This window comes from Anastrepha ludens, chromosome 4, assembly GCF_028408465.1.
Source record: "Anastrepha ludens isolate Willacy chromosome 4, idAnaLude1.1, whole genome shotgun sequence".
Taxonomy (NCBI): Eukaryota; Metazoa; Arthropoda; class Insecta; order Diptera; family Tephritidae; genus Anastrepha; species Anastrepha ludens.
In genome coordinates, this window is record NC_071500.1 from 10,345,170 (window position 1) to 10,371,649 (window position 26,480).

A 26,480-nucleotide genomic window follows, 5' to 3' on the forward strand; every position below is an offset into this window, starting at 1 on the left:
CGCCACTGCAAAATCCTAACACACTTTTAAAACAGCTTTCACGCGCGGAGCGATGTTGACTGCACCGCTGTTGCCAGCGAACTGGGACCGGTTTCTAGTGGAAGGGGAAGGTCCAACGATCATTTTCCCCCACCAGCCGATTCGGTTGATCGCCTGACAGTGCCCCTCCGCGCGGGAAGGCTCATTACTTTTCAATCAAACCCTATATAGAGGATGAATTGGAATCAACTCAGCACCTTCTCCTTAGGAGAAGCGTCGCTTCATCGGATGTTGTCATCGTCCACGCTTCTGCGCCATACTTTAGGACGGGCATGATGAGAGTCTTGTAGAGTGGACTTTACTGCTCAGTTGCCTACTTAGTATAAAGTAGCACTTGTTGGCAAGAGAGATTCTACGTTGGATTTCCAGGCTGACATTGTTATCGGTGTTAATGCTGGTTCCTAAATAAACGAAGTGATATAGGAAAATTTGATATTAAAAGTCTTATGATGAGATCCTTCCCCCCACCCCTCTCCCTCCTTTCCGCTTATCGGTCTTCCTCCATCCTTCGTAGTGGTAGCACAAGGGATTAATTTGATTTCTTCGTCAAATTGTGCTCACTCTTTTTGAAAACATTTTCAACCTATTCTATGTCTATGACCTCAAACTCTTTCGTACGATTGATATTTTATCAAACGCTGCCTTACTGCAGCACGACTTGAAGAACTTTGCTAATTGCTGTTATATAAATAAGATTTTCATAAATTTGATTATGTGTTTTCATGTGTCTTTCTCGAAATCTGTAATTTTCTAACCTCTAACTGAAGAATCTCCAATAGAAATTTAACGTCTGTTCACAATAAGTTGACTAAGGTGTAGTTTTTTGTTTGAACTTTGCGTTTGTTAATCATATCTGTTAAGTGCTTCCGAAGTCTTTCACTTCTTCGTTATGCACGTGATTGACCCTCAGGCATAAGATAGATAGACCTTTTAACTCATACTCACATTTCATCTGATCGCAGTTGCGAGCTAGATTTTCGCAGATTACGGCGCTCACCACCTCCTTCATCATTACCGCCGTTTGACTGATCTATGTTATGGTGCGAAAGGTCTCCCCTAAAAACTGGCTCTTGGATCGGCGCAGTCTCGAAAGTCTATCCTACCTTGGCGTTTGATGAGATATTTTTGAGCTCATACGCGTGACGCTTGTTTATAGTCCGTGTTATTGACATGTCTTAACAATACGTAGCTTCTGATCCACTTTCACTCCAGTCAATCTATGCTCAACATTGTCTGGATGAAAAGACTTGGTATGCGTTCTAAAGTGGGATGCACGAGTTGACAGCAGTGCAGGTCTTCCTCGCCAAGTTTCACTTGCCCTCTTTCGCCAAAGGGCGAATCTTTGCGATGGGCTAGTTTTCATATTTTCAAAATTTTTGTGACGTGACTAATGAAGTCAATGAAGTCAATGATGTCTTGCATATACTTTTTACCATATGGAATACTGAAAACCAGTAGTTATAACAAAATCAATACAAACCGACACTCTCGCTGGGAAACTGGTAAAAGAAAAAAGACAACACAACAGGCTAAATGAAAGAAATACCGAGAAGTTTGCTGCTTTATTTCTTTCTGCATTTTGTTGCTGCAATTTTTGAGCTTTCGAGTTGATTTCTCACTCATACATACATATGTATGTATGTATATGGTTGCTTTCCACAATTTTGTTTGTTTGTATTTTGGATTTATTATATACATAGTTGCTGGCTGTTCACTTGTACATCCACCTTCTTATTTGTTCGCCTCTTTATTCATTTTGTTTTATACCGTTATTCCGCAAGTCAGTTTCAATTTTTGCGCTCTTGCAATATGTGGTGTTTATTGATTTATTCCTTGTTGTCGTTATTATTGTTGTCGCACACACATAACTAACTACATACAAACGTGTTTCAAAACATTGTACGAAGCTAAAGCAACATTAACAATAACAACAACAACAAGCTATATAGAGCTGATAGCAAGCAGGAGCAATAACGCCACGTGGAATATGTAAGTATATTTCCTCTATGACATCCCTTACATCCTGTGCACAAAACTAGCGCACACACATGCGCAAACTAACAAATCGTTCGTATACATATAAGTACGCATGTATGCACATACACGTGCAACATCACTTAGCCAAGCAAGCGGAAATCCCTTTGGTAGTTGGTACATAATGGCAAAGTTCTGTTCTGCACGCTGCTCGGTGCGCATTTGCTGCGAATATGCCGTTCGAATGCTTCGACATCTGCAATGGTTATTTTCTGCCTTAATCCACATTATCTCAAACTTTATGGAAATCACCATACGTGCGCTTATAGATGCATACAAACATACATACACACATACATACATATAAAGACATCAATAAATGCAGCACCGCAGTTTTGTTCTTTTAGTTTTAATTTTGTGTCTCATGCTCATCATCTTCTTGGGTACTTAATAATACCAAAATACGAGTATAGAGAGTGCGCTGCTTTGCTTTACAAAGATTCCTTAATTTCTCTTCTTCTCACGCTTATTAACTCTTCAACGGAATTTCACTCACACCATAGAAATTCGTACATAGAAAAGTACATTTACTCATTTTGATGCTCTCTTCTTAAATTTATTGAAAGCCACATTGTTTTGCATCAATCTTTTTCACTTCCTCTGTTGGCTTTTATGTTTTGCTAAAGTTTTCGTCATCTAAACTAGGTACGCACGCATTACAAATGATATTATATGTATGCGCGTATGCGTGTATGTAGGTATTTATGTGTGGCTGTATGTACGCATATACGTATATGTAACTATGCATTTGTATTGGTGCGGTTTGTCCCGCAGGAAAACCCTTAATTGAAGAGACGGCGACTAGTTCCTATCTAGTGGCATTCGGCAAAGGTGAGGAGTTATTTGCTTTGCATTGAATACAGTAGTGCAATTCACTAACACATTTTAACGGTATTCGCGTTGTTTTCTTTCGTTAACCACAATTTTAACGATTTTGCTATTCGGTAACCCTTTTCATAACGATAATCGATAGAACAAAATCAGCTGTTTGGTTAACCTATCGATTATCGCAAATTAAACGACAGCGATTTTGGAGTGGTTAAATTGAACGAGAAAACAAGAATTAGTAGTTTGAATTAAAACGGTGAAATTATTGTATATTAACTAAAACTTACTAAAACAACGCGAATATGTATTTCGAGTATTTGACCTATGACTTATCGCGTGTAGACAAGGTAGTGAACCCTCAAGCAGTGGATCAACGTTTGCTCTGGACAATCCTTTCCACTTGGCTGTAGCGGAGTCCCAGTAACTAACTATTCCATTTAACTCCTGACTGGACTGAGGGCCTAATTTCTCAGGTTGACAGTCATTTAAGAGGTTCCAGAATAACACCGATTTTAACTGAAAAACAGGTAAATCTCGCAATCTCTAAACGACCCATAGGTAAGCAATGGGGAATATCCATGAGCCAGTCATCCACTAGCCGAAGCATACATAGTGTAACAGTTGCAATCAACCATTCCATGTTTTGCGCAAACGTGATGCTTGAGAATAAAATAACACTTCATACTATACCTTTCGCCGTAGCCCAATGGGTTGGTACGTGACTACCATTTGGAAGTGCGAAGGTTCGAATCTCTGTGCATGAAACACCCAAATGACAGAAAATGTTTTTCTCTTTCGGCGGTCGCCCCTCGGCAGGCAATGGCAAGCCTCCGAGTGTATTCCTGCCATGAAAAAGTTCCTCATAAAAATTCTCCAATTATTTATTTTTTATTTACATACCATTCTGAAATTTTTTTTTTAATTCTGTATAAAATTTCAAGTTTTAAAGAAAATTTCACTTTCCCGTGGCAGTTCGGCTTCAACATAACCGCATGTACGGGCTATCCGTTTACAATTTTCTCTGCTATTTTGGCAGGTCCAACAAAACGAACAGTAGAGGCTGCATAGTTGAAGTAGCAGCAGATCTTCATATCTCAGCAAGACTTAAACGATGGCAGCTTTGAGAACCCACACAAGTTTATTCACATTTTTATCCGGAGTCTGTGACATCGAATCGACTTTGGGCATTGAGCACTTCGCTGCCTTCGCAATCTTACCACGTACAACTGATAGCATCTATCTATTGGAGTTTTCAGTGACAGTCAGGCTGCACTAAAGGCCCTGGAGAACGCGAAGCAAACCTCAAAGATTGTTCAAGAATATAAGAAGAGGCTTAATTCGGTCGCAAGATTAAACAGGCTTGTACTTATATGGGTTCCCGGACACTCCGGTGTTCAAGGAAACGAAATTGCTGACGAATTGGCCAATCGTGGATCAGCGGTGCCCTCACAGTTCCGCAGGAATCATGAATTGGATCAGCGATTATGTAGGCAATCTACATAAAGAGCGATGGTCGGGTCCTATCTCTTTCTCTGATACTTTTCTCCTTTCCTCCTCCTGGTGCTCCTCGGCTCGACCTTTTCAAATTTCAATTTCAATTTTTCACCATCAGCTTTTTTGTGGAAATGCTTTTCTATATTTATGGTTATTCGAATCAATATTATTTGAATCAACCAGACGTAGATTCTTATGATCTACCAGAGGTTTATGTGCCATACCCTTACGCAGCAAAGCTGTGATTGGTGCAAAGTGAATGGCTCAGCTAACAACTAATTCGTAAACAAATTTTAACTGAATTCTGAATTCCGTCAACCATTAGGAAGTTCATCAGCCTTTTTAATTTCAACTCCTAAATTTACAACGAACATTCGCAAGAGTAAAGTTGATTAATTGACAATTGAAAGATGACAGGTCAAGAACCTAGTTTGATGGAGTTAATTGAATTCTATCCGCACAGAGTCAACAACTACTCTCATACGCACATACATACAGACGTTTGCGCAAACACAGTCATATTTACCTATGCACACTTTTGTACAAATATTGTATTTGTACTTTGTGTATCGAACACTTTAGCATGGAGCGCATTAGATATGGTAAGGCATTTTAATGCACGCAAAGAAAGGAAAAAACTGGTTGCACTTTAGATTAAATGTAAATTAACGAAATTTCATTTCATTGACTACCGAAAAGGTGGGATAGCTCTTTAAAATGGTATGCATCTGCATACTCCGAATTTTTATTTTATTTATTTATTAAGCCTATGAATTAATAGGCATTAAAAACAAAGGATTAAACTATTTGTAATAATTATTCAGAAATTTCAATAGATGATCTTTGGAAAACGAAAAACCTATCTCAACAAATTAAGAAATTTTATTCAACTCAATTAAGGTTCTAGAATTTTTTTTTCAATTTCAAATGTTTACTCACAAAAAATGGTTACAAATTTAATCTTCAAAGTAATAGCCATCACTAGCGACACATTTTTCCCATCTCTCAGGCAATTTGTGGATGCCGCGCCAAAAGAATTGGCCGTCTTTTGCCGTTAACCAATCATCGAGTCATTTTTTGGCTTCTTCGTGAGAATTGAAGCGCTGCTCGGAAACTGCGTGGCCCATCGATGCAAACAAATGATAATCGGAAGGCGCCAAGTCGAACGTCTCCACCAATTCCCGGGTCGCTCTTGTTCGATGTGGCGGTGCATTGTCATCAAGAAAAATTACTTTGTGACGCCGATCGGCATATTCTGGGCGTTTTCGGTGTATGGCGCTGTTCAAATCGGCCAATTGTCTTTGGTAGCGTGCACCGTCAACTGTTTCACCTGGTTTTAATAGCTCGTACCAAATCATACCACGCTGATCCCAGAAAACACACAGCATTGCCTTGCGGCCGAAGCGAGTTGGTTAGGCCGTTGTTTTTGGCTTGACCATACGATCGTTTACGCTTCGGATTGGAGAAATACACCCATTTTTCATCACCCGTAACGATTCGATGCAAAAAAACCTTCATTTTGAACCAGGAGAGCAGCATTTGACAAGTGGTTTTTCGGTTATCTTGCTGCCTTTCAGTCAGTTCATGCGGCACCCATCCGACCTTTGAAAGAAAATTCCAGACTTGATCGATTTCTGCATAACCAAAAACATAAGCCATAACCAATTGACAATTCAGTCGTGCTATGAACTTTCTTCTGACCACTCGCCGATATTACTTGAATATGTAAGTCATATAAAATCTATAGATACATCTTTTCGCATACTTAATGACAGAACCAACTGTCATCAATAGGTATGAAAATTACCCCGTATTAAAGCACTTATCAACAGCTTTCATTTGATATCCACATTGTACAAACACATTCTAGGGTCCATGTTTTGGTCTCCATCTCGAGACCCTAGTCACGGAGCGGATGGAAATACTCTGAACTAAAGCATTCACCAACAGCTTCCATTTGATACCCATATTGTACATACACGCCCGAAGGTTACCCGGGTCCACGTTTTTACCTATATCTCGAGACCCTATCTACTAATAGGTATCCAAACTAAACGGAAACCATCTTCAATACCTCCTTAACAATGTGTGTAAGTTTGGTTTAATTCGGTGCAAAGACACGGCGGGTCCACGTTTTGGCATATATTTCCAGACCCTAGTCATCAATAGGTATGAAAATTACCCCGATTAAAGCACTTATCAACAGCTTTCATTTGATACCCATATTGTACATACACAACCAAAGGTTACCCGGGTCCACGTTTTGACCTATATCTCGAGACCCCAGTCACGGAGCGGCATGAAAAATACTCTGTACTAAAGCATTCACCAACAGCTTCAATTTGATATCCATATTGTACAAACACATTCTAGGGTCCACGTTTTGGTCTCTATCTCGAGACCCTAGTCACGGAGCGGCATGAAAAATACTCTGAACTAAAGCATTCACCAACAGCTTCCATTTGATACCCATACTGTACATACATATCCAAAGGTTACCCGGGTCCACGTTTTGACCTATATCTCGAGCCCTATTTCCAAAATAAAATATAATCCATGTTACTCGTGGATGATGTAGCTTTCGAATGGTGAAAGAATTTTTAAAATCGGTCCAGTAGTTTCTGAGCCTATTCATTACAACCAAACAAACAAACTAAGTTTTCCTCTTTATAATATTAGTATAGATGACAATCAATGTTCAGATATTCATCAAATAACTGCTGGAGTTCCGCAAGGAAGCGTTCTTGGACCTCTACTATATGTTTTATTCACCGCAGATATACCACCTCCTGACGAAACTAATTCTTTAATTGCTACGTTCGCAGACGATACAATACTATTAGCATCAGACAAAAGCTTAATTATCGCTACTGAAAAACTGCAGCGATATACAAACGCAGTTAAGGAATGGTTTGATAACTGGTGTCTAAAAATAAATGAAGACAAAACCGTACAGGTTATATTTACTAACAAAACAAAATTTACCGCAGTTCCAATTAAAATAAATGATAAAGCAATTACAATAGAATCAACTACTAAATATCTGGGAATTCACTTGGACTCCAAACTAAATTGGAGTCACCACATAAAGCAAAAGGTCAAACAAATAAAAGAAAAACTGCGACAACTTCATTGGTTAGTCTGCTCCAAATCCAGACTCACTATACAGAACAAGCTGTTAGTGTACAAAACTATGATTAAACCAATCTGGCTATATGGATTACAAGTGTGGGGAACGGCTAAAAAAACTCATATAGAAAAAATCCAAAGACAGCAATCAAAGATTCTTCGAATTTTGACCATGTCTGACAGGTACACGAAAAATGATGACATCCATAGGACTTTTAATATAGCAAGAGTAGACGAAGAAATCAAAAAGATAACAACAAGGCACTTTGAAAAAATACACACACACAGTAATGCAGAAATCAACAAACTTCTTGAAAGGGAAAGAAACGGGAAAAGGCGTTTAAAGAGAACCCGACTAAGCGACCTAGTATGATAAATGCTAAAAAGCCATAAATATGTAAAAAAAATAATTAAAAATAGTTGTAAAATGTAATCATGTAAAGTGAAACTTGTATTGTATTATTGTATATTATTTAATTGCTATTATTTCGTTTATTTTAATTTTATCGCTTTTTGACTGGCCATTAAGCGATGTACATATATAAATCCTGACCAAATTGTTAAACAACATACTTAATGTCAAAAGACAGATGTATAAAATAAATGGGGAATAAAAACAAAAAAAAAAAAAAAACCATTATCTTCATCCAACAATGCTTGCAATTCGGCGTCCTCAAACTTTTTCGGTGGCCGGCCAAGGTCCTCGTTCTCCACGTTAAAATCACCACTTCGGAATTTTTCAAACCACCTGAAGCACTATGCTCTATTAGAGCATGCCTACCATAAGCATCTATAAGCATTTGATGAGCTTGAGAAGCGTTTTTCTTCAATTGATAACAGAAAATCAACGATGTCCGCAAATCGTAATTTGAAGGCACGAAATTCGACATTTTAAAGAGCGACAAAATTGCATTGTTGTATGAAGCGTAACAAACAATGAACTGAATATTGTTGACAGATGGCAGACCAACAAAACGAGACATTTGGGAAGGTTTAAAAATACTCCTAGCGACATCTATGAACTAATAGCTGAAAGTCTCATTTCATCTACCTGGTAGGAGCATTCTGAGCATAAAGGGATTTTGAAAGACCAACATAGAAGAACTGCGAACTACGCAGAGCTTTGGCCGGAATATTGAAGAAATTCTCTCAAGATGCACCGGATAGTCAACAGCACCACGGATCAACTCAAAAATGAAAGTTAAAGATAGGATTATTCTCCAGTTCTGCAATGATTTCAAATGAATCAATAAGCATCGCGCTTCATAGATTTGGTAAAAATAAATATTTTATGACTAGCAAAAATTGCGAATGGAAGAGTCTTTCAAAGGACGTGCGTAGGTGTTTATAAAAAAAGCATGTAAAAATTTAGATTCTTTCAGGTTTCAGGTTTATAATTTTTTTTATTAATTCTTATGCGAAAAATTACATCACATAAATGCTCACCATGAGCACGTCTACAGATAAAATCCGCCAAACAGACCATTCATGAATGCCTAATTGTCGAGAATGTAGAGACGTCGATGTTGAAGGTTGTTCAGCATCATTCCGCGCGCTACAGCAGGAATATTCTCAACAGTTTCAGAAATTTATATCGTGCTAATTTACCACATAAACTATTCTTGTGAATAATCTCCAGTGAAAATATCTCTATGGGCAAATGCACCCGAGCTGGTACGGTCTAAAAAAGGAGGCACTAGCCATAATTCCGGTTACATTGCATGCAGAAGAGAGGAAAACTTACTTGGGGTTGCCTTTGGCGGTGACTAATTGTCAACGAACAGAAATTTCGTTGCAGAACTGTATCGATCCGAGAACTGTCCCGTGACCTGCATTTTAATAGCATCCATGGTGCTTCTTCTATTCCTTTAAAATGAATGCCGATCACGCTATTTTTAATTAATAAAGCTACAGAAATAAAAGTTGACTTTTCCGGAGTCTGGACTCATTACTTAACGCTACTATGTTTTTTTTCGTTTGAATTAGCGAATGCTAAAAGTAAAAGAAGTTCAAATTACACATCTTGCATCACTAGAAGCGGTCCTAGTATGATCGTAGCACCCTTTTCTTCTATCAATTAACACTTGGGTAGAAATTGCCGTCGTTTGATTGCTTGAAGCAAATTTCAGCAACTCGAAATTTTCTGTAGTAATCTGAGCAGAATTCTGCAAAAAGACGTTGGCTTTTCATAAGATTCAATTAACTTAGAAATTTAAGGACAAGTACCAACCTCTTCGGCATCCCTTCTCTGTATGGGCTTTGGAGCACCTGGAAAGTGGCGAAAATTTTGCACAAAAAAACATGTTTTCAAATAAGGTTGTTTCATCTTAGAGAAGCTAGCGGATACAGAGCATCCGTGGCTTCCGAGGAACTGCAAACTAACATTATTAGACCTTTTGTGGAAAGCTGTTAAGGAGCTATAAAAATGTCGACAATCCAGAAATTATTCAAATACTTAAGTGAACTATTGTGCGCGCCATTGCTGAAAAAGGCGCCGAAACATACGGGAAAGTAATACAAAATTTGGTTGTCAGAATTGGCTACTTACAGCAGTACCATCCGAGGCACTGAAAAATGTTATAAAAAAAAAAGAAATAATTGGTGCGTACACTTCTGTTAGGTCGAGATCCTCCTCCCTGCGGTGTGGTGTGCGTTTTGAGATTGTTCCACAGTTTTAAGCCGACTACGAAAGGCAAATGGTTTTTATGAGAAGCTTTTTCATGACAGAAACGCACTCGGAGGCGTTTCCCTTGCCAAGGCAATCGCTTGTAGAAAAAACGTTTCCTACTATTTGATGTTCATTTATCGAAATTGGAACCTTTGCACAACCGAATGGTAATCACTCACCAACCCAACCGTTTATACTCTATAGCTATTTGGCGGGTTACGAAAGACAGGCTGTTCTTTAAAAGAGTTCATTTGTTGAGCGCGCATGCGTCCATTAAAGTTTCCATGAAAGATTTCTCTTGTCATATCCTAACATATCTAATCAGCCACTCAAGCAAGACTATGCCTAAGCTGTTCAGATCTTTGAAGAAACTTTTCCTCAGAAGCAGAGCATTCTCTGATGCTCGGGGCATTACGTAAATTTAAAATCTACCACAGAAATAATTAAAAGGGTCTGCATGAGAAGAAGCATTTGCATTTGTGAGACCCTCAGTAGGTTCCGCCATACTCTTTAATTGAGTGTTTCCAAAACGGAACACATTTTCAGCTGTATTCATATTAGTCCACCTTGTTTTAGTACCTGTACTAGTCCCTCGTCAACTTGTGAAATCAGAAAATTCAGTTTGCTTGTATGCTTGACCTCTACTTCCCACGTCTGATCGCATACCCTCGTATGTTTCATTATTTATCCAATCAAAACTTTGTCCAAGTACAAATTAAATCCCTGCGGTTGAAGTAGTTGTAGGAGTCTGCAATTTTCTTGAATTCATATCGAGTTTGCCAGTACAAACTAAAGAGCTGAGCATTAGACTGGCCGCAACTTTTTTTTTGTTGAAATCCATAAATTTTCGGGTCTTAAAACATGAGGTTAGGAGTAGTGAAAAACGGTGTAATTTTTTAACCCGATCCGATGATGCCTAACCGTGCCCATTTGATCCCAAAGTATGGACAATTTCAAAAAATTACAAAATTACAATTTTTGAAATTGTGATTTTTTTTGTTTCCAATTTATATAATTTAATTTAATTTAATATGTATATACTTAATATATATATAATTTAACTTTATTTATATCATTTATTTTAATTTAATATAATAAAATTTTAATTAAAGAATTGATTGTCTATTTAATGAGAGATGTTTTGGTGTAAAACGGATACAATTGCCTGTAGTGCTCAACAACTTGCAGTAAGTACTGTTTATCTTCTTCATTATAAGTAAGCGATCTGTTGTAGTCTGTGTTCAATTTCAATGCTCTCTCTGCAGTGTCATTAACTACAGACAAATGCTGACAAATTCGTTTTCCCGCTATATAGTCTTCTTTTTCTTGCCATGTTGAAGGATCTGATTCCAAAAAACTTGTTTCAATTCCTAAGCGGGTAAAGAATGTTTTAGTTCTTGATGATTTCATCATCAAAATCATGTATATTCTTGCTGCCGTAAAGTGTTATTTCTGACATTGTTGCAACAACTCTCTTTGGAACAGCATCTTCCTTCTGGTTATCGCTAGTAATTGCTTCCACCATTTTTCGCTTAATATGTGAAGGAATTTGATCATCAAAAAAAGGAAAGGCCAACCGTCTCTTCCGACAAGTACCATACATGATTTTTAATTTTATGTAACAAGGCATTGGATACATTCTTATCGAAATATACAATCACATCTTGATTGAGCTTAAGGTCATTTTGTAGAGCAGCTATTGGATCCACACAACGAAACCAATATGGAACCGAGTTAAAAAAATACAAACGCTTCTTAGACTCTTTATCTCTGAAGTCGTTAACACGAATTGCTCGCGAAACAGAAACATTTTGTAGCAATATAGGCACTTCGACATAAACCTTGCGTGTGATGTTGCACCAGGTGACCGTATTTGTGAAAAATTTGGTACGTCTCCCCCACCAAAGAGCAGCGATAGTTGTAGTAATTCTTTATAATCGCCACGAGTATGGTGACTGTTTAATGCAGTTAGACAAAATTTCTTAAATATTTCCACTTCAGCTATTGTAAAGACTTTCCGAACTTCATTTTCCGATATTCCACTTTTGAATGACTTAGAATTAATGTTTTTCCAGCTGTTAGAGAAACGATTGAATAAGGGAACTTCCGGTGCTGATGATTTGCCAAAATTTAGTTCGAACACTGCTTTGACTAGCAACTCACTAACATGGTGACGACAGGGAAAGGAAAGTAGATTTCGGCCCAACCTTTTTTCAAGCAAGAACGCTGCTCCATTATTAACTCTCGTATTAGCAGCTGTTGTATCAAATGATACAATTTCCACTAAATCATCGAGCTTCCACTTGCACAAAAAATTATGTATTTCTGCAGCTATTGCATCTCCCGTTGAACTTTCAATTTTTGGATCCCCAGCATTTTTTCCATATTTTCTTCTGTGACAACGAGAGACAATCTATCTTTCTTTTCTGTGCCTAGGATTTCTGCAAGCAGCTTGCCATCCCAGTGAAGGACAAAAACGTCGGGAATCTACAAACAAGTAAAAAGAAATCTTATAAACATATTCAGTAAAACCATTACATTGAATCCATCAATAATCTCTTGAGCTTGTCTGCGACGATAATCTCTCCTCATCACCCCCTAATGTTGTTCGATTAAGAATTATGTAAATCTTCCATTTTTATTGACGGCGTTCCATTAACATTTTGCATGGTATTTATGAAGGCAGCAACCGTTGCACTCACCAAATGCATGGCATCTCTTGTTGAGAGGTTACATTTGTCCATGCATGTAAGCATTCTATCATCAATAAAATAAATTTTTCCTCGATTTGCCTTTTTCGGTAGTAAATTAATGTTACTTCCGTCTGTATCTTTGCCTTCATTCATATATTTTGCTGCATTTTCTTCGCCAGCTGAAATATCCTTTTCAGCATCCTCGGTATCAGAGACTTCAAGAGCATAACACAACAGTTGATGAATTGTTTAGTGATCACCAAAATGTTGATTATGAAACAAATTTTTATTTTTATTATTATAGTGAAATGTGAAAAATTACTTAAAAAGTACCTTTGCATAAAATTTAAAAATAATTATTTCACTTAGCAGCTGGCTCAACACACCGTTCATAAAACACAATAGAAATACTCAACTGACGGTGACATATTTTCCACGTATCACTAATCAGTTATGTGTGCTGAAAGCGCCTTTTGTCAGGTGGCTTTCGCGATATAAATTGGGCCATACCGCCCCAAAGTAAACAAGATCATTAATTAAAATCGCATCACATCAATAAATATAAGATTCGAACAAAAAAATTGGAAACAAAAAAAAAATTTGTAAAAATTGTGATTTTTTCAAATTTTCCATACTTTGGGATCAAATGGGCACGGTTAGACATCATCGGATCGGGCTGAAAAAATATACCGTTCTTTATTGCATCTAACCTCATGTTTTACGACCCGAAAACTTTTGGATTTTCAATTTTTACTTTTCTCCATACAAGCTGCGGCCAGTCTACTGAGCATCTGCCTGAAGAAGGTGAGTTTTAGTGGCTCACACAGTTTTAAGCCGACTTCGAACGGCAGATAGTTTTTGTGAGGATCTTTCTCATGGCGAGGAGGCACTTGGAAGTTTGCCGTTGCCTGTCGAGGTGTGACCACTATTAAAAGAAACTTTTTCTCTATCATTTGGTGTTTCATGCCCGAAATTCCGAACCCGGGCACTACCGAATCGTAGTCAGGCATCAACCTATTCGGCTACGGAGTGTGTCATATACATACTTATAAATGTTGTGTGCATCGTAATTTCCTATGTATTAACCCCCATTTTTATTTTTCTCATTTTTTCAGCAATACTGTGTAAATTCCATGCATGGCAAAGATTCTTACGACATTTTGAATGGGTACAAAGGACACCACTTCTAATCAAAACTTTGAATACGCAACGTGAAAGTTCTGATGAACAAAAAACAACAACAAGAAAAAGTCTCTAACAATCCTACTCGATTGAATCATAGCCAGCGGAATTTGTGTACGTCAATGAAAAAACTCTGCTGCAATACAAGGGAGTGAAGAGTTACTTTGATGAAAGCGCACAATGGTCAACTTTACTGTGAAAACAGAACTTCAGGTAGGGTGGACTTTAGCTTTTGTCCAACACTGCAGGAACAAAAAACCATAGAGAAAATTGAAATAAACAAATGTGTATAAAGCAAAAAGGAGCAAAGTGAAAAAATAAGTGGACAAAGGAACGGTGAAAGCCAACAGATTTGCCTGGGCGAAAAAGGCGTTTTGCATTCACAAGATGGGCGTAGGAGTAAAATACTGCGATTAGGCTGTATCCACTGCCTTAGAGCAGGCTATCTGCAGCAGATGGGCAAGTGGATAACATTTCTATGCATGTGCTTGTGTAAGTGGGAACAGCATGTCGCACAACTTGAGTACCATGAAAAGAGATAAGTCAAGGATTAAAGTTGTGATCCGTTAAAACTGCTAATATTTGCAGATATGTCCACATGTGTTATGCTTCAATAGACAACGTTGTTAAAATTTCAGTGCATATAGTTTTGTGGAAGTGCGCACATAAAGGGCGGCAATATAGCCAACTCCAGGAGAGACGGTAGAACGAGTGTAAAGAGTGAAACACATAGGCAAAGGTAAAAAGCTAACAAATCTAAAATATTCGCCAGCCCAAAAAAGTCTCGGACAAAGCATTGTCGAACATAAATCTACTTGCAACTATTTTTGAGCCTTGTCTGTATGTCCAGTCAAAGCCGATATGCCCAACAAACGAAACGCAATGCACCATTGGCAGGGACTGAGCAGCATGGCCAGTAGCAATCTGCCACTGATCGAGGTTTGAAGAGTTGTAAGTTGCCGAGCGAACAATAAGATTAAAGTAGCTATGGTCGCGCGGAAGACCCCCAGATCTGCATATTTGTTTCTTTTTATAAAAAAGAACAACGACAAATACTGCAACAACCACCACCACCTAACGTCACTACGGCATTGAAAAAAAAAAAAAAAAATATATATATATATATATCAATACAAAATTTCTACGATGCACTTCCCAACTGCGCTTCAGGAGCCACAACGACTCAACAAAGATTATCCACAGTCACATACGCCCAATATGAGCTATCCGCCCAGCGCACAGTCGCCACATCAACAATCATATTCCTCCGGCTATGGCGCATTTGGCGCGCCAACACATTTTAACAACACAACATACGCCGTGCACCCGCAGCATTACTCAGCCGAGCAGCTGCAGCAGCATCAACAGCAACAACAGCACCAACAACGACATCAACACTATGACAATATCTACAAGGGGCGGCTAATTGATGTCAGCATCCCTAGTAGCCCCAGCAGTGGCAGCAGCCATATGACTAGTGGGCCAGTTAGTAGTTTTTATAGCAATCGTGCGCGTTACTTGCCCTATCAGCAAACCTTGCCGCCGCACGCAATGCGTGGCATGTACACACCAGGTGGACAGCAGTTAGTGCCGTCGAGTGTCTTGCATTACCCACCACGCGGCGCTCCGTATCAGCAAAATGCCTTGACATTGCAACAGCAGCGCTCCATAACGCACACACAATACACTTTGCCGCAACACACGCAACCGCAATCACAACCACAATTACGGCAGCAGCAACAGCCGCAATCGCACTCGCAACCGCACCCTACAACCCCGTTCATCGGCAATGAGCCGCAAATACGGCATTATGCTGACACTCCCATTAAGCCGCCCGTGCAGCTTCCAGTGTTCGACCAAGCGACGCGACCAACACCGCATACACCGCATACACCGCATTTGATAATGCATTTGAATGGTGGATCACCACGAGCAACAGCAACAACACCACCACCAGCACCCACGCTTACTCCGCAAAGTGTGGCGCGGCCACCGTCAGTTGATTGCAGCGCCTATTTGCAGTTGCAACGACAACAGCACGTGCAGTTACAGCGGCAGTACCGGCAGCAGGAGCACATATCTGCTTTAGGCCTGCAAACAATATCGAACGATGCATTGTCTTCGTCCCATTTACAAAATTCGAAAGAATGCGCTCCGCCGCCGGAGCGTTCGCCCATGGCGAAATTGTTGCCTGCGAGCAACATATCCTCTGAGTTGCCAAAAATTAACGAAGTCGCACAGGTCAGTACACGTGAATGTCGCGAGGAGGAGCTGCAGGCCAGCAATAGCGGCCCATCCTCCGTTCCTAGTGCGGCCTGTACGAGCACAGTGAGTTCACCGCGATTAACGGCGAGTAACAGCGAATGCTTGACCACATCTCCACCATTAATAAGCGCCACCGGCACGGACAGTGGCATTAGCGTGAGCAGTTATAGTACGCGCGCTCGCAGCGACAGCACACAAAGTACGCCAGTCTATAATGGCGAGTATCCGATGTCGGTGGGCTCATCATCTGGGGTGTCCTACCACTGCGCCGATATAAAAGATTTTGAAGACTTCGGCAGGGAGAAGGAAGAACAGTCGGCGTGCACGGTGATCAGCTATAATGAAAATTTAAAATTAAAGCAAGAAATAATAGAAGATGAAATTAATGAAGGGCAATTGAAGGAGAGTGCCGTGGATGGGGAAAATACGAGTACATCCAAAATGAAGGAACAAGCGGAAGGCAAGGAATATTTGACAATTGAAAGTGCGACGGAGACAACAAAACAATCTGGTAAGTAGTAATTCAGTTAACGGTTATACGTAAGTTATGTATAGGGTTTTCAGTAGGTATACAAGTCTTTCAGAGCCCGTTAGAAGAAGTTTCGGTGGCTCAAATGGCCGAGAGACTTACCCCCTTTTTGGTTGTTTGGCCGAGCTCCTACTCCTATTTTGGCGCCTTGATGTTGTTCCACAAATGGAGTGACCTACCGTTTCCACGTCAGTCGGTTCTACGTTACCGAAACGACCCGGATTTATATCCGGCCAAGGACTGTCACTCCAGCAGCATTCCCCGTATGTAAATATGGGGAGTGTTTATGCTGCTACAACAACACCAACAACAACAACAGTTTCAAGCCGGCTCCGAACGAGGGATGACCGCTATTAGAAAAAACGTTTTCTTAAATTTGGTGTTTCACCGAGATTCGAACCTACGTTCTCTTTGAATTCCGAATGGTAGTCACGCCCGAACCCATTCGGCTAAGGCGGCCTTAATTTCCTAGTTAATTTAAAATTGTAAGGAAGGCTTGTTCCTACCCACCTTGAACAGAGAAACACTGCAACTGTCTTGTGAGGTTAAACACTTAGGGGTAACCCCAGATTGTAAGTTGACTTGGAAAACGCACGTCGAACAGAAGGTCTCTCGAGCACTAAAACACTTCTGGCAGTGTAGGAGAATATTTGGCAAGAGATCTAAGACCGGCGATAGTACACGGGTTGTACATCACCCTGATTAGACCCATTACCCCATACGCCTCCGTAGTCTGGTGGAAGGCTACTATGGTTAACTGCAGAGTAAAACCCCTAACCAGACTATACAGAAGTGTGTGCTTGGGTATCACAGGTACTATGAGTACGACATCTGGCGATGCCCTTAATGCCAACCTGAACTTGTAACCTCTAGATCTTCAAATCAAGTCAAATGGAGTCTGGGGAAACGAAGAAATCACTGGCCACTGTTAGATTTGCCACCAGTTGTCGAAGCGGTGTAGACTGTTATCAATGCCAGCGGACAATTGGGTGCCTTGCGTTAGCTTCGGTAGAAAGTATGACGTTTTGATCCCAGATAGCGATCAATGGTTAAGTCCAGAGCACCTATTAACTGGATCTCAGCACACTTCCTACACCGACGTATCCAACACCAGCGATGATAGCGGATCACGCTACTACGTATGATTCTACTAAAAATATCCCTTCTCTTCTCTTGGATCTAATTCTTGAAGCGTCATTTCAACTCCTTCATTGTCGTCTATGACTTCTCCATGGTTGGCAATGATCCGTTTGTAAGAAGCGCTTTCGCTTTTTGTGGTAGTGAGCAAATCAATCGCGGTTTCCTTACGAAAGGGCTCTGCTTTAGATCTCCATCATTAATGGCCTTCTGTTGTTTGTCTTCTTTTTGTCTTTTTCGCTTAATTTTATCCATACTTTTTTATTTAACCAGCGCATCGTGTACAGGGGGCGGGCAGAAATAATCAAGAGCGGGTGTACCCTCGGAGACAATGCTCCTACCCTTGGTCCCCTGAGGCTTGATCTACACGAACAGACGGCGCTCGCCCGGAGCAACGAAAGCTACTACTCTTTCGCCTAATAAACACTCCCTGACCAGGGTCCAAAGCGGCTGGTTACTGATATACACATCACATCACCCCTATAAAGTCGCAGGTGGAAGCGACCTATCCCAGTGTGTTGCATACCGGTCATGCTTTTTACATACACAGTCGCACCTAACATGGTGAATAGACACTGACCAACACACCGCCCAATATGGGAACAGAGATATGCTGGATTTTGTCACCTAACTTTCTAGCTAATTCTTACCATGTCGCTGAAGCGAGGGACATCGTGACTAGGGTCCGCGGGGTCGTCGTACCCGTCATCTCCTTGAAGGAGATGCCCTTGCGGGCATGATAGCGGATCTGGATGGTACTTAGACGAAGACACTAAGTACTCCTACACTACAAGACAGTTGACTACGGTATTCTTAACGGAAGTCTATGCCATCTTAAATACAGCATACTGGCTAATTGGCAATGAGTGGCGGGGAAGTAGTATTGGAATTGTAGTGACAGTCAAGCTGCACTGAGAGCCCTTGCTAACTCACGCTGCTCTTCGAAATTGGTCGGTGAATGTAAGACAAAACTGAACAGTATTGCAAAACACAACAAAGTTTGTTTTATTTGGTGCTTGGACACTGCGGTATTACAGGGAACGAGTTGGCCGATAAAGTTGTTAATGAAGGCTCTGCAAGCAAACCACTGGGCCCTTAACACTTCCTAGGGTTCAATTCTACATCGGTTCAACTATGGACTGACAACTTCATGAGGTCTAACAATAGAAGGCGTTGGTCTGAGTGGGGCTCCTGAAGAGTAGCTAAGTGCTTTGTGAGAGAACCAAACAGGAAATTAACGACCTTTCTTCTGGTAGGTTTAGTCACAGGACACAACACCTATGGTCAGCATATGGCTACCATGGAAATCATTGACGACCCCATATGCATGTCTTATGAGGACACTGCAGATCATTTTCTCTGTAGCTGTCTAGCGCTTTCTCCAATGAGACTTGGGCTGTTGGGGTGCAATATTCTGAGTATGGATAAAGTTCATACTCTTCCTCTTCCGGATGTCTTACGATTCATCAATGAATCCAAATGAAGAAGAGCGGAAGAGTGACCTCCAACCAATTTCTCTGTCTAACCGTCCATACTGTATCTATCCTGTCTCTCCATTCCTTCCCCTGTAATCTAATCTGTGTAGTGCAATGGTATTTCTGACAAATCGAATCTAGTCCTCTTGACTTGTCTCGTTCTACATTGACCTTCTTACGGCTACGACTTACTACACAAAAATATACAAGCAAACCATACCTATGCGCCGATTAACGTTCAATGAAGTTGAGAGTTGATGTATAGTACATACATTTAATATGTAAATTTTGTCCGCAAATTAATCCAAAGTAATTTATTTAAGCCTTCCTGGATTAATTGGCTGATTGAGTGCAGGATTAAAATTGGCTGATTGAGTGCAATAATTTGTTTTGATGATTTTCTGATTCATTGAATTGCTGTTTATTTTGAAAAGATTTTTTATGAGCATGAATACGCCCACTACTTGCCTCGTTTTTATTTCCAAGGGTATCAGCCAATACATGAACTTGTAGTCCTTGGGGTATCAATGATGTACCTGCATAGTTTAATGTCATTTACTTAATTAATATGACATATTTTGTACGTACATACATACATATGTGAAATTGGTGCTTTGCTGGGTATTTAGGCAATTTGTGGTATGTGGCTTAATTTTGTTCCACAATTGAAGAGCCCAGAGTTTTATGCTGTTTCGGAATGGCAGTTGGTTCCTTAAGAGAAGCTTTTTCATGGCAGAAATACACCCGGGTGGTTTTTGCCTTATGGGCTCGAACGGAATATCGCTGGAAGATCCGACGCTCTCCATTGAAGAGAGTACTGCCCAACTGCTTCACCACGCTTTCTAAGACATCTTCCTGGTACAGTTTTACATCGGTCTCAACCCCTTCTTTGCAGAAATGAAGAGATGTAACTCCTTCGCAAGACACTCCCCACCAAACCATTATGGAGGCTGGATGGTGACCACGCTGCACCCTTGAAACAACACTTTTTGGGTCCTTAGAAGTTGTAGCATAGCTTATTAAAAGTTTCTTCAACAGTGAAAATTTTCTCGTCTGTGAAAAGTATATTTTTATGGTCAATGACCGCGTGCCACCGAAGAAGCTGCTTACATATGTCGAGTCTAAGTTTCTTCAAGCGCGTTGTCAAAAGATGACCAGTTGAGCGACGGAAGGCTTTCATGTGGAGTTCATCTCTAATTAGTCTTGACATGGGTCTGGTCGATACATTCATTTCCCCTTGGTATGATTTTCTGCTTTCTAAGAGGCTTTTAAGGCTGCACTGGTTCGATCCACGCGAGGCCGACCACTTCTTTTTCTATCTGTCACTTGAGGCGTTTGAGAAAAACGATTGATTGTGCGAAATATTAAGTTCTTTCAGCAATTCGTAAATCTTATTATGCGATCACTACAATGCGATTTTTCTTAGCTCCTCACTCTATTGTTAACAAGCGAAATTTGCCTCGAAACTGAGTATAGTTTATGAGTAGACAATGCATACGAACAAAAGCAAAAATAACGGTACTTTTTTCTGCGAATTTGTTATCGCCTTTAAACAATGCATTTACTACGTCGCCGTTTCGTGTGATATCACACCTTTGGACTTTTATTTGTGGGGCTATCTAAAGTCTAAATGCTTTGTGGATAAACCAGCTTCGATTGAGACAATGCAAGCTAACATTACTAAAGTTATTCAGGAGATGCCGGCCAAAATCCCTCAGTGAGTCGTGAATCATACGAAATTGGTGCTTACGGATTGCCGATGTTGCGGCCAACATTTGAAAGAGATATATATGTAAGGGGTGGTTAAGTTTCAAGGGCCGGTGTTGATTTTTAATAAAATACAATTTTTTTAGGAAATTATTATCATTTCTCTTTATTATGCTAATATTGGTATAGTTCAATTACAAAAAAAATAAATATCGGCCAAATGGCCGTTGCGGCCTCGGCGGCACACCTCCATCCGATGGTCCAAATTTTCGATGACGCTGAGGCATAATTGAGGTTCTATGCCGTTAATGTGCCGAATTATCTCATTCTTTAGCTCTTGAATTGTTGCTGGCTTATCAACGTACACCTTTTCTTTCAAATAACCACAAAGAAAGAAGTCCTACGGTGTCAAATCACATGATCTTGGCGGCCAATTGACATCGCCGCGACGTGAGATTATTCGGCCATCAAATTTTTCGCGCAAAAGAGCCATTGTTTCGTTAGCTGTGTGACAAGTGGCACCGTCCTGTTGAAACCACATATCGTCCACAGCCACATCTTCCAATTCGGGCCATAAAAAGTTCGTTATCATCTCACGATAGCGAACACTATTCACAGTAACTGCCTGACCGGCCTCATTTTGGAAAAAATACGGCCCAATGACGCCGCCGGCCCATAAACCGCACCAAACAGTCACTCTTTGTGGGTGCATTGGTTTTTCGGCAATCACTCTTGGATTATCATTCGCCCAAATGCGGCAGTTCTGCTTATTGACGAATCCACTGAGGTGAAAATGTGCCTCATCACTGAAGATGATTTTCTTCACGAAGTGCTCGATATGCATTTTGATTTGAACGCCCGTTTTCATAATAAGCCTGAATAACTTTAACGCGTTGCTCGATTGTGTATCTTCCATGGTTGAAATTGAGTTAGTTTGAAATTGAGAAATGTCAAATGAAATGCAGAAAAAAGCTTGACACTTAGGTGTGGTTTACATTCAACATCGACCCTTAAAATTTAACCACCCTTTATATATACATACACAATATATACACCTTTTTTGGGTGTTTGGCCGAGCTCCTTCTCCTATTTGTGGTGTGCGTCTTGACGTTGTTCCACAAATGGAGGGACCTACAGTTTCAAGCCGACTCCGTGCGGCAGAGTTTTTCTTATGGCAGAAATAGGCTCGGATGTTTGCCATTGCCTGCCGAAGGGCGACATCTATTAGAAAAAAACATGTTTTTCATTTTGGGCTCTCTGAATTCCGAATGATAGTCATGCACCAACCCCCTTCGGCTACGGGGTAAAGGGATTATCTTTAAAAAATAAATGTCATGAATGGTTCTACACAGAAATAATAAAGATTACCCAATCAATTTGAATTTTCGTTGTTTTTTTTCAATTTAAAACCCGATACCTCTAAATTTATCACCCTTTACTATATTTAAGATGCATTTCGTACATCAATCACAAATTATTTTCTAATTTTGCTGTATTCTGGCACTAGTAGTAACGACGCTATGCGCCAGATATTTTCAACAAGGCTGAGATTTGTAACAGATACACCTGTTTTGTCCACCATTGCGATAGAATTAAAAAAAAGTTAAGTATTGCAGTGAAGGCATTGGTCGTACAATTCTGTTAAATAAAATAATTACCAAAATTTTTAAAAGTTACTGGTTCAAAATTTAATAACTAACATTCTGGTCATTTTCTGGTCTGTTAATCGATAAGCTGCTTTGAACTCAGCACCGGGTGGGTTGTCTAGGTACCACAGCTGCCTTATTATCTCTGAGTGTCTGTGTGTGTGCGTGCGGCATTGCAGCGTGTTAAGTTCTTTGTAATACATAAGTTTACGTTGAGGAACGACTATCGCACAACTGAATAGGCGGTCGGCCAAACCGTTTGACAGACAGGTGGCGTACACACACACGTACACACTTACGTACGTACGGGCATGTGACGCAAACGTTGGAATAACGGCAAAGATGGTGAGTTCGCTTAATGTCATCATGTCATGTAAATGAACTTTTAGCGGCGGCTACCGGTACAATCGACTAGGCCTGAAAAATTCACTTGCAAAAAAAGGAGGAGCTCGTCAACCTCATCAGACTGGATTCAATATACGAGTACAGCATAAAAGCATAAAGTCTGTGTCGGTGGATGCATGTGGCGAAAAAATCAATGGCAGAAAAGTGTAGAGACAGAAAAATATGAAAGGAACGCAATTTTTTTTTTTAACTATTTACATTGCAGCTTTACACTGGAAATAATTGGTGTGCACAACAGTGGTGGGTTTATATGTATGTATGCACAGTAGGGCGGGTCGATTAAAAATCGCTCATTGCTCAGAGAAAATCGTATTCTAGGGATCAAAATAAGAAACTTTGCCTCTAAAACGAGTTCTGATTTGGGTCGAACGAAAAATCTCACTTTGACCCATTTAGAGTGCTCCAATCGAGTCCGAATGTATGACCGACCCCCACTAACTTTGGACGGCCGATCCACCCATGCCAGTGACACACCCCCTGGAACTCCCCTCGGGGGTTCCCCATACAATCATTTCAAAATATCACCATTTTTGGCCTTTACATGAGAAAAGAAACTAAAAAGTTCGACCCAAATTGGGGGACATCAGACTTCGTTTTAGAGGCATGGTTCCTTCGGCAAAGTTTCTTATTTTGATCCCTAGAAGATGATTTTCATAGAGCAATGGGCGATTTTTTTGCCTCCCCACAAATCGACCCGGACTAATGCACAGGGTGTATATAGGGGACCGAAAACTAGATACCTAAAGGGTTTTCCAATAAAAGGTTTTATTTTGAATAGCCCGCTATTCCGGTAGATGTCACTTTTGTGATATTTGACAAGTCGAAACTAAGCCATTAATAAAAATGGAACGATACAACGCTTAAACAACGCATTGAAATTAATAAAATTCACTATAAAAATGGTGAAAATTTGGCAGCAACGGTTCGTGAACATTTTTCTGTCATCGTGAAGCACCTTGTCGGACCGCAATACAGAAATTGGTGAAAAAATTCGAGCTGTTGGAACAAGTTAAGTTAGTGATGTGAAGCATAAAACCCGTACATGTCGCTCAAGAACAGCCGAAAATCTAAAATATTGCTGTTGTAGCCCAAAGTGTGGAAGAAAAGCCAGGTTTGTTCATTTCTGGTCGTTCTTTGGAATTAGGCATTCCACAAACGTCATTACAACGTATTTGGCATAAAGATTTGGGTCTTAAGGCTTATAAAGTCCAGTTCACACAAGAACTCAAGCCGGTCAATCATCAACAAAGTCGTGTCATTGCTGATTGGATCGTTGAAATGCGTGAAAATAGTCCGGAATTCCATCGAAAAATTATCTTGAGTGATGAGGCTTCATCAACAAGCAAAATTGTCGGATCTGGAGCTCAGAAAATCCAAGAGTTATTGTTGAAAAGCCTCTCTATCCTCAACGTGTGACTGTTTGGTGCGGTTTATGGTCTGGCGCAGTCATTGGACCTGACTTTTTCGAAAACGAAGCTGAGGCAACAGTTACGGTGAATGGATTGCGCTATCGAGAGATGATTAACAATTTTTTATGACCGTAATTGGAGGGTATTGATCTGGGCAAGGTTTATTTTCAACAAGACGGCGCACCGTGCCACACAAGCAATGAAACCATTGATATTTTATATAAATAACACCTCTTATTGGAAAACCCTTTACATTAAGAATATAAAAATTAAAACAAATCGATTTTTTTAAAATTTCAACTGTATATAACCACTTAAATTCTTCTACTGGACGAGTTCCTTGAATATTTTTCGAGATATCAGGTCAGTCCATAAGTTCGTGCGTTTTTTAAAGGTGGTTTTAAAATTAATAAAAAAGATGTTTAAAGTACTTATTAATCAATAATATATTTTCCTTCATTATTTACAATGTCTTCCCAATGTTTAGGCAAATTTTTAATTCCCTGCTCAAAAAATTGCTTGTCCTTGCAGCCAAAATACGCTTCGATGTCCCTTTTTATAGCTTCTTTTGAGGAGTACTTCTTGTTACTCATATGGGATTTAAGTTCACGGAAAAGGTGATAATCACAAGGTGCAAAATCCGGAGAGTATGGTCGATGCGGCATTAGCTCCCATCTGAGCTCGTTCAGCTTGCCTAATGTTTGCCTTGCGGTATGCGGCCTTGCGTTGCCGTGGTGAAACAAAACTTTGCGTCTATTCACTAAAGACGGTCGATTGTTTTTAAGTGCCTCATTCAGGTTTGATAGCTGATGGGAATAATAATCAGCAGTTATCGTCTAGTTTGGTTACAGAAGTTCATTATAAACAATACCGGCCACATCCCACTAAATAGACAGGAGAATCTTCTTGGGGTGAAGGCCATCTCTAGGGGTCGGTTCTGGTGTTTCATCTTTATCTAACCATTGACGTTTGCGAACGGGATTATTGTAAAGAACCCATTTTTCATCACCAGTAACGATACGGTTAAAAAAACTTTCATTTTCAAGCCGTTGCAGCAGCTGAGAACACACATTGACTCTCTGCTGAAGGTTGGCGACGGAAAGTCTATGCGGAACCCATTTTCCCAGCTTTGAAACCTTTTCCAACTGAACCAGGTGCTTGTGAACTGTTCCATGCGATCAGTTTAACCTCTGAGCTATCCTATCGACTGTCAAATTTGGCTTAGCTTCCACGAGTTTGAGCAAGGCGTCGGAGTTAAAGACTTTATGACGACCAGCGCGCGGGGCATCCTCCACGTCGCAGTTACCACTTCGGAATTTTGAAAACCACTTTTGCGCAGTCCTCACACTCACGATATCCTCTCCGTGAACAGTGTTTACTTCTGCAACAGCAGTTGTTGCATTTTTACCACTTTTATAAAAAAAATAAAACATGCCTCTTATACGCGTTCGAAGATTCCATTTTATTTTTTAACAACACGTTAACACACGTGCAACACCATCCGCAATTAAAATCACTTGTTGAATGCGCAATATATCAAAGAAAATATAAATAGTTCCGTTATATTCCGCGAATAATTTTTTGTTTGCAAAAATCGTACAAAAGTGAAATTATGGGTAAAATACGCACGAACTTATGGACTGACCTGATAGTTCCCCTGCTAAAGGAGTTGAAAATTGACCAATCATTATTTTGTAGTAACATACACATTTACAAAACATACAAAATAATGTCGCTAAGACGTTAAACATTTCTTTTACTTGAATTGGAACTAATTCATTATTCAAGCGAATCTTTTGGCTGTTCGATTGCGTAAACACTACATAGATAGAATAATTTT

The 26,480-nt window shown here is 40.0% G+C and overlaps 1 protein-coding gene across 1 annotated transcript in view; it reads left to right on the forward strand.

Moving 5' to 3' along the window:
- Nucleotides 1–9,949: 9,949 nt before the first annotated feature.
- The window catches only part of LOC128860909 (ecdysone-induced protein 74EF), a 38,986-nt gene continuing 22,455 nt past the window's right edge, over nt 9,950–26,480 (forward strand). The window contains exons 1-2 of the mRNA XM_054098704.1: nt 9,950–10,035; nt 15,183–16,843. Coding sequence (XP_053954679.1) covers nt 9,950–10,035; nt 15,183–16,843 — 1,747 coding nt within the window. The remainder of the gene's footprint in view (nt 10,036–15,182; nt 16,844–26,480) is intronic.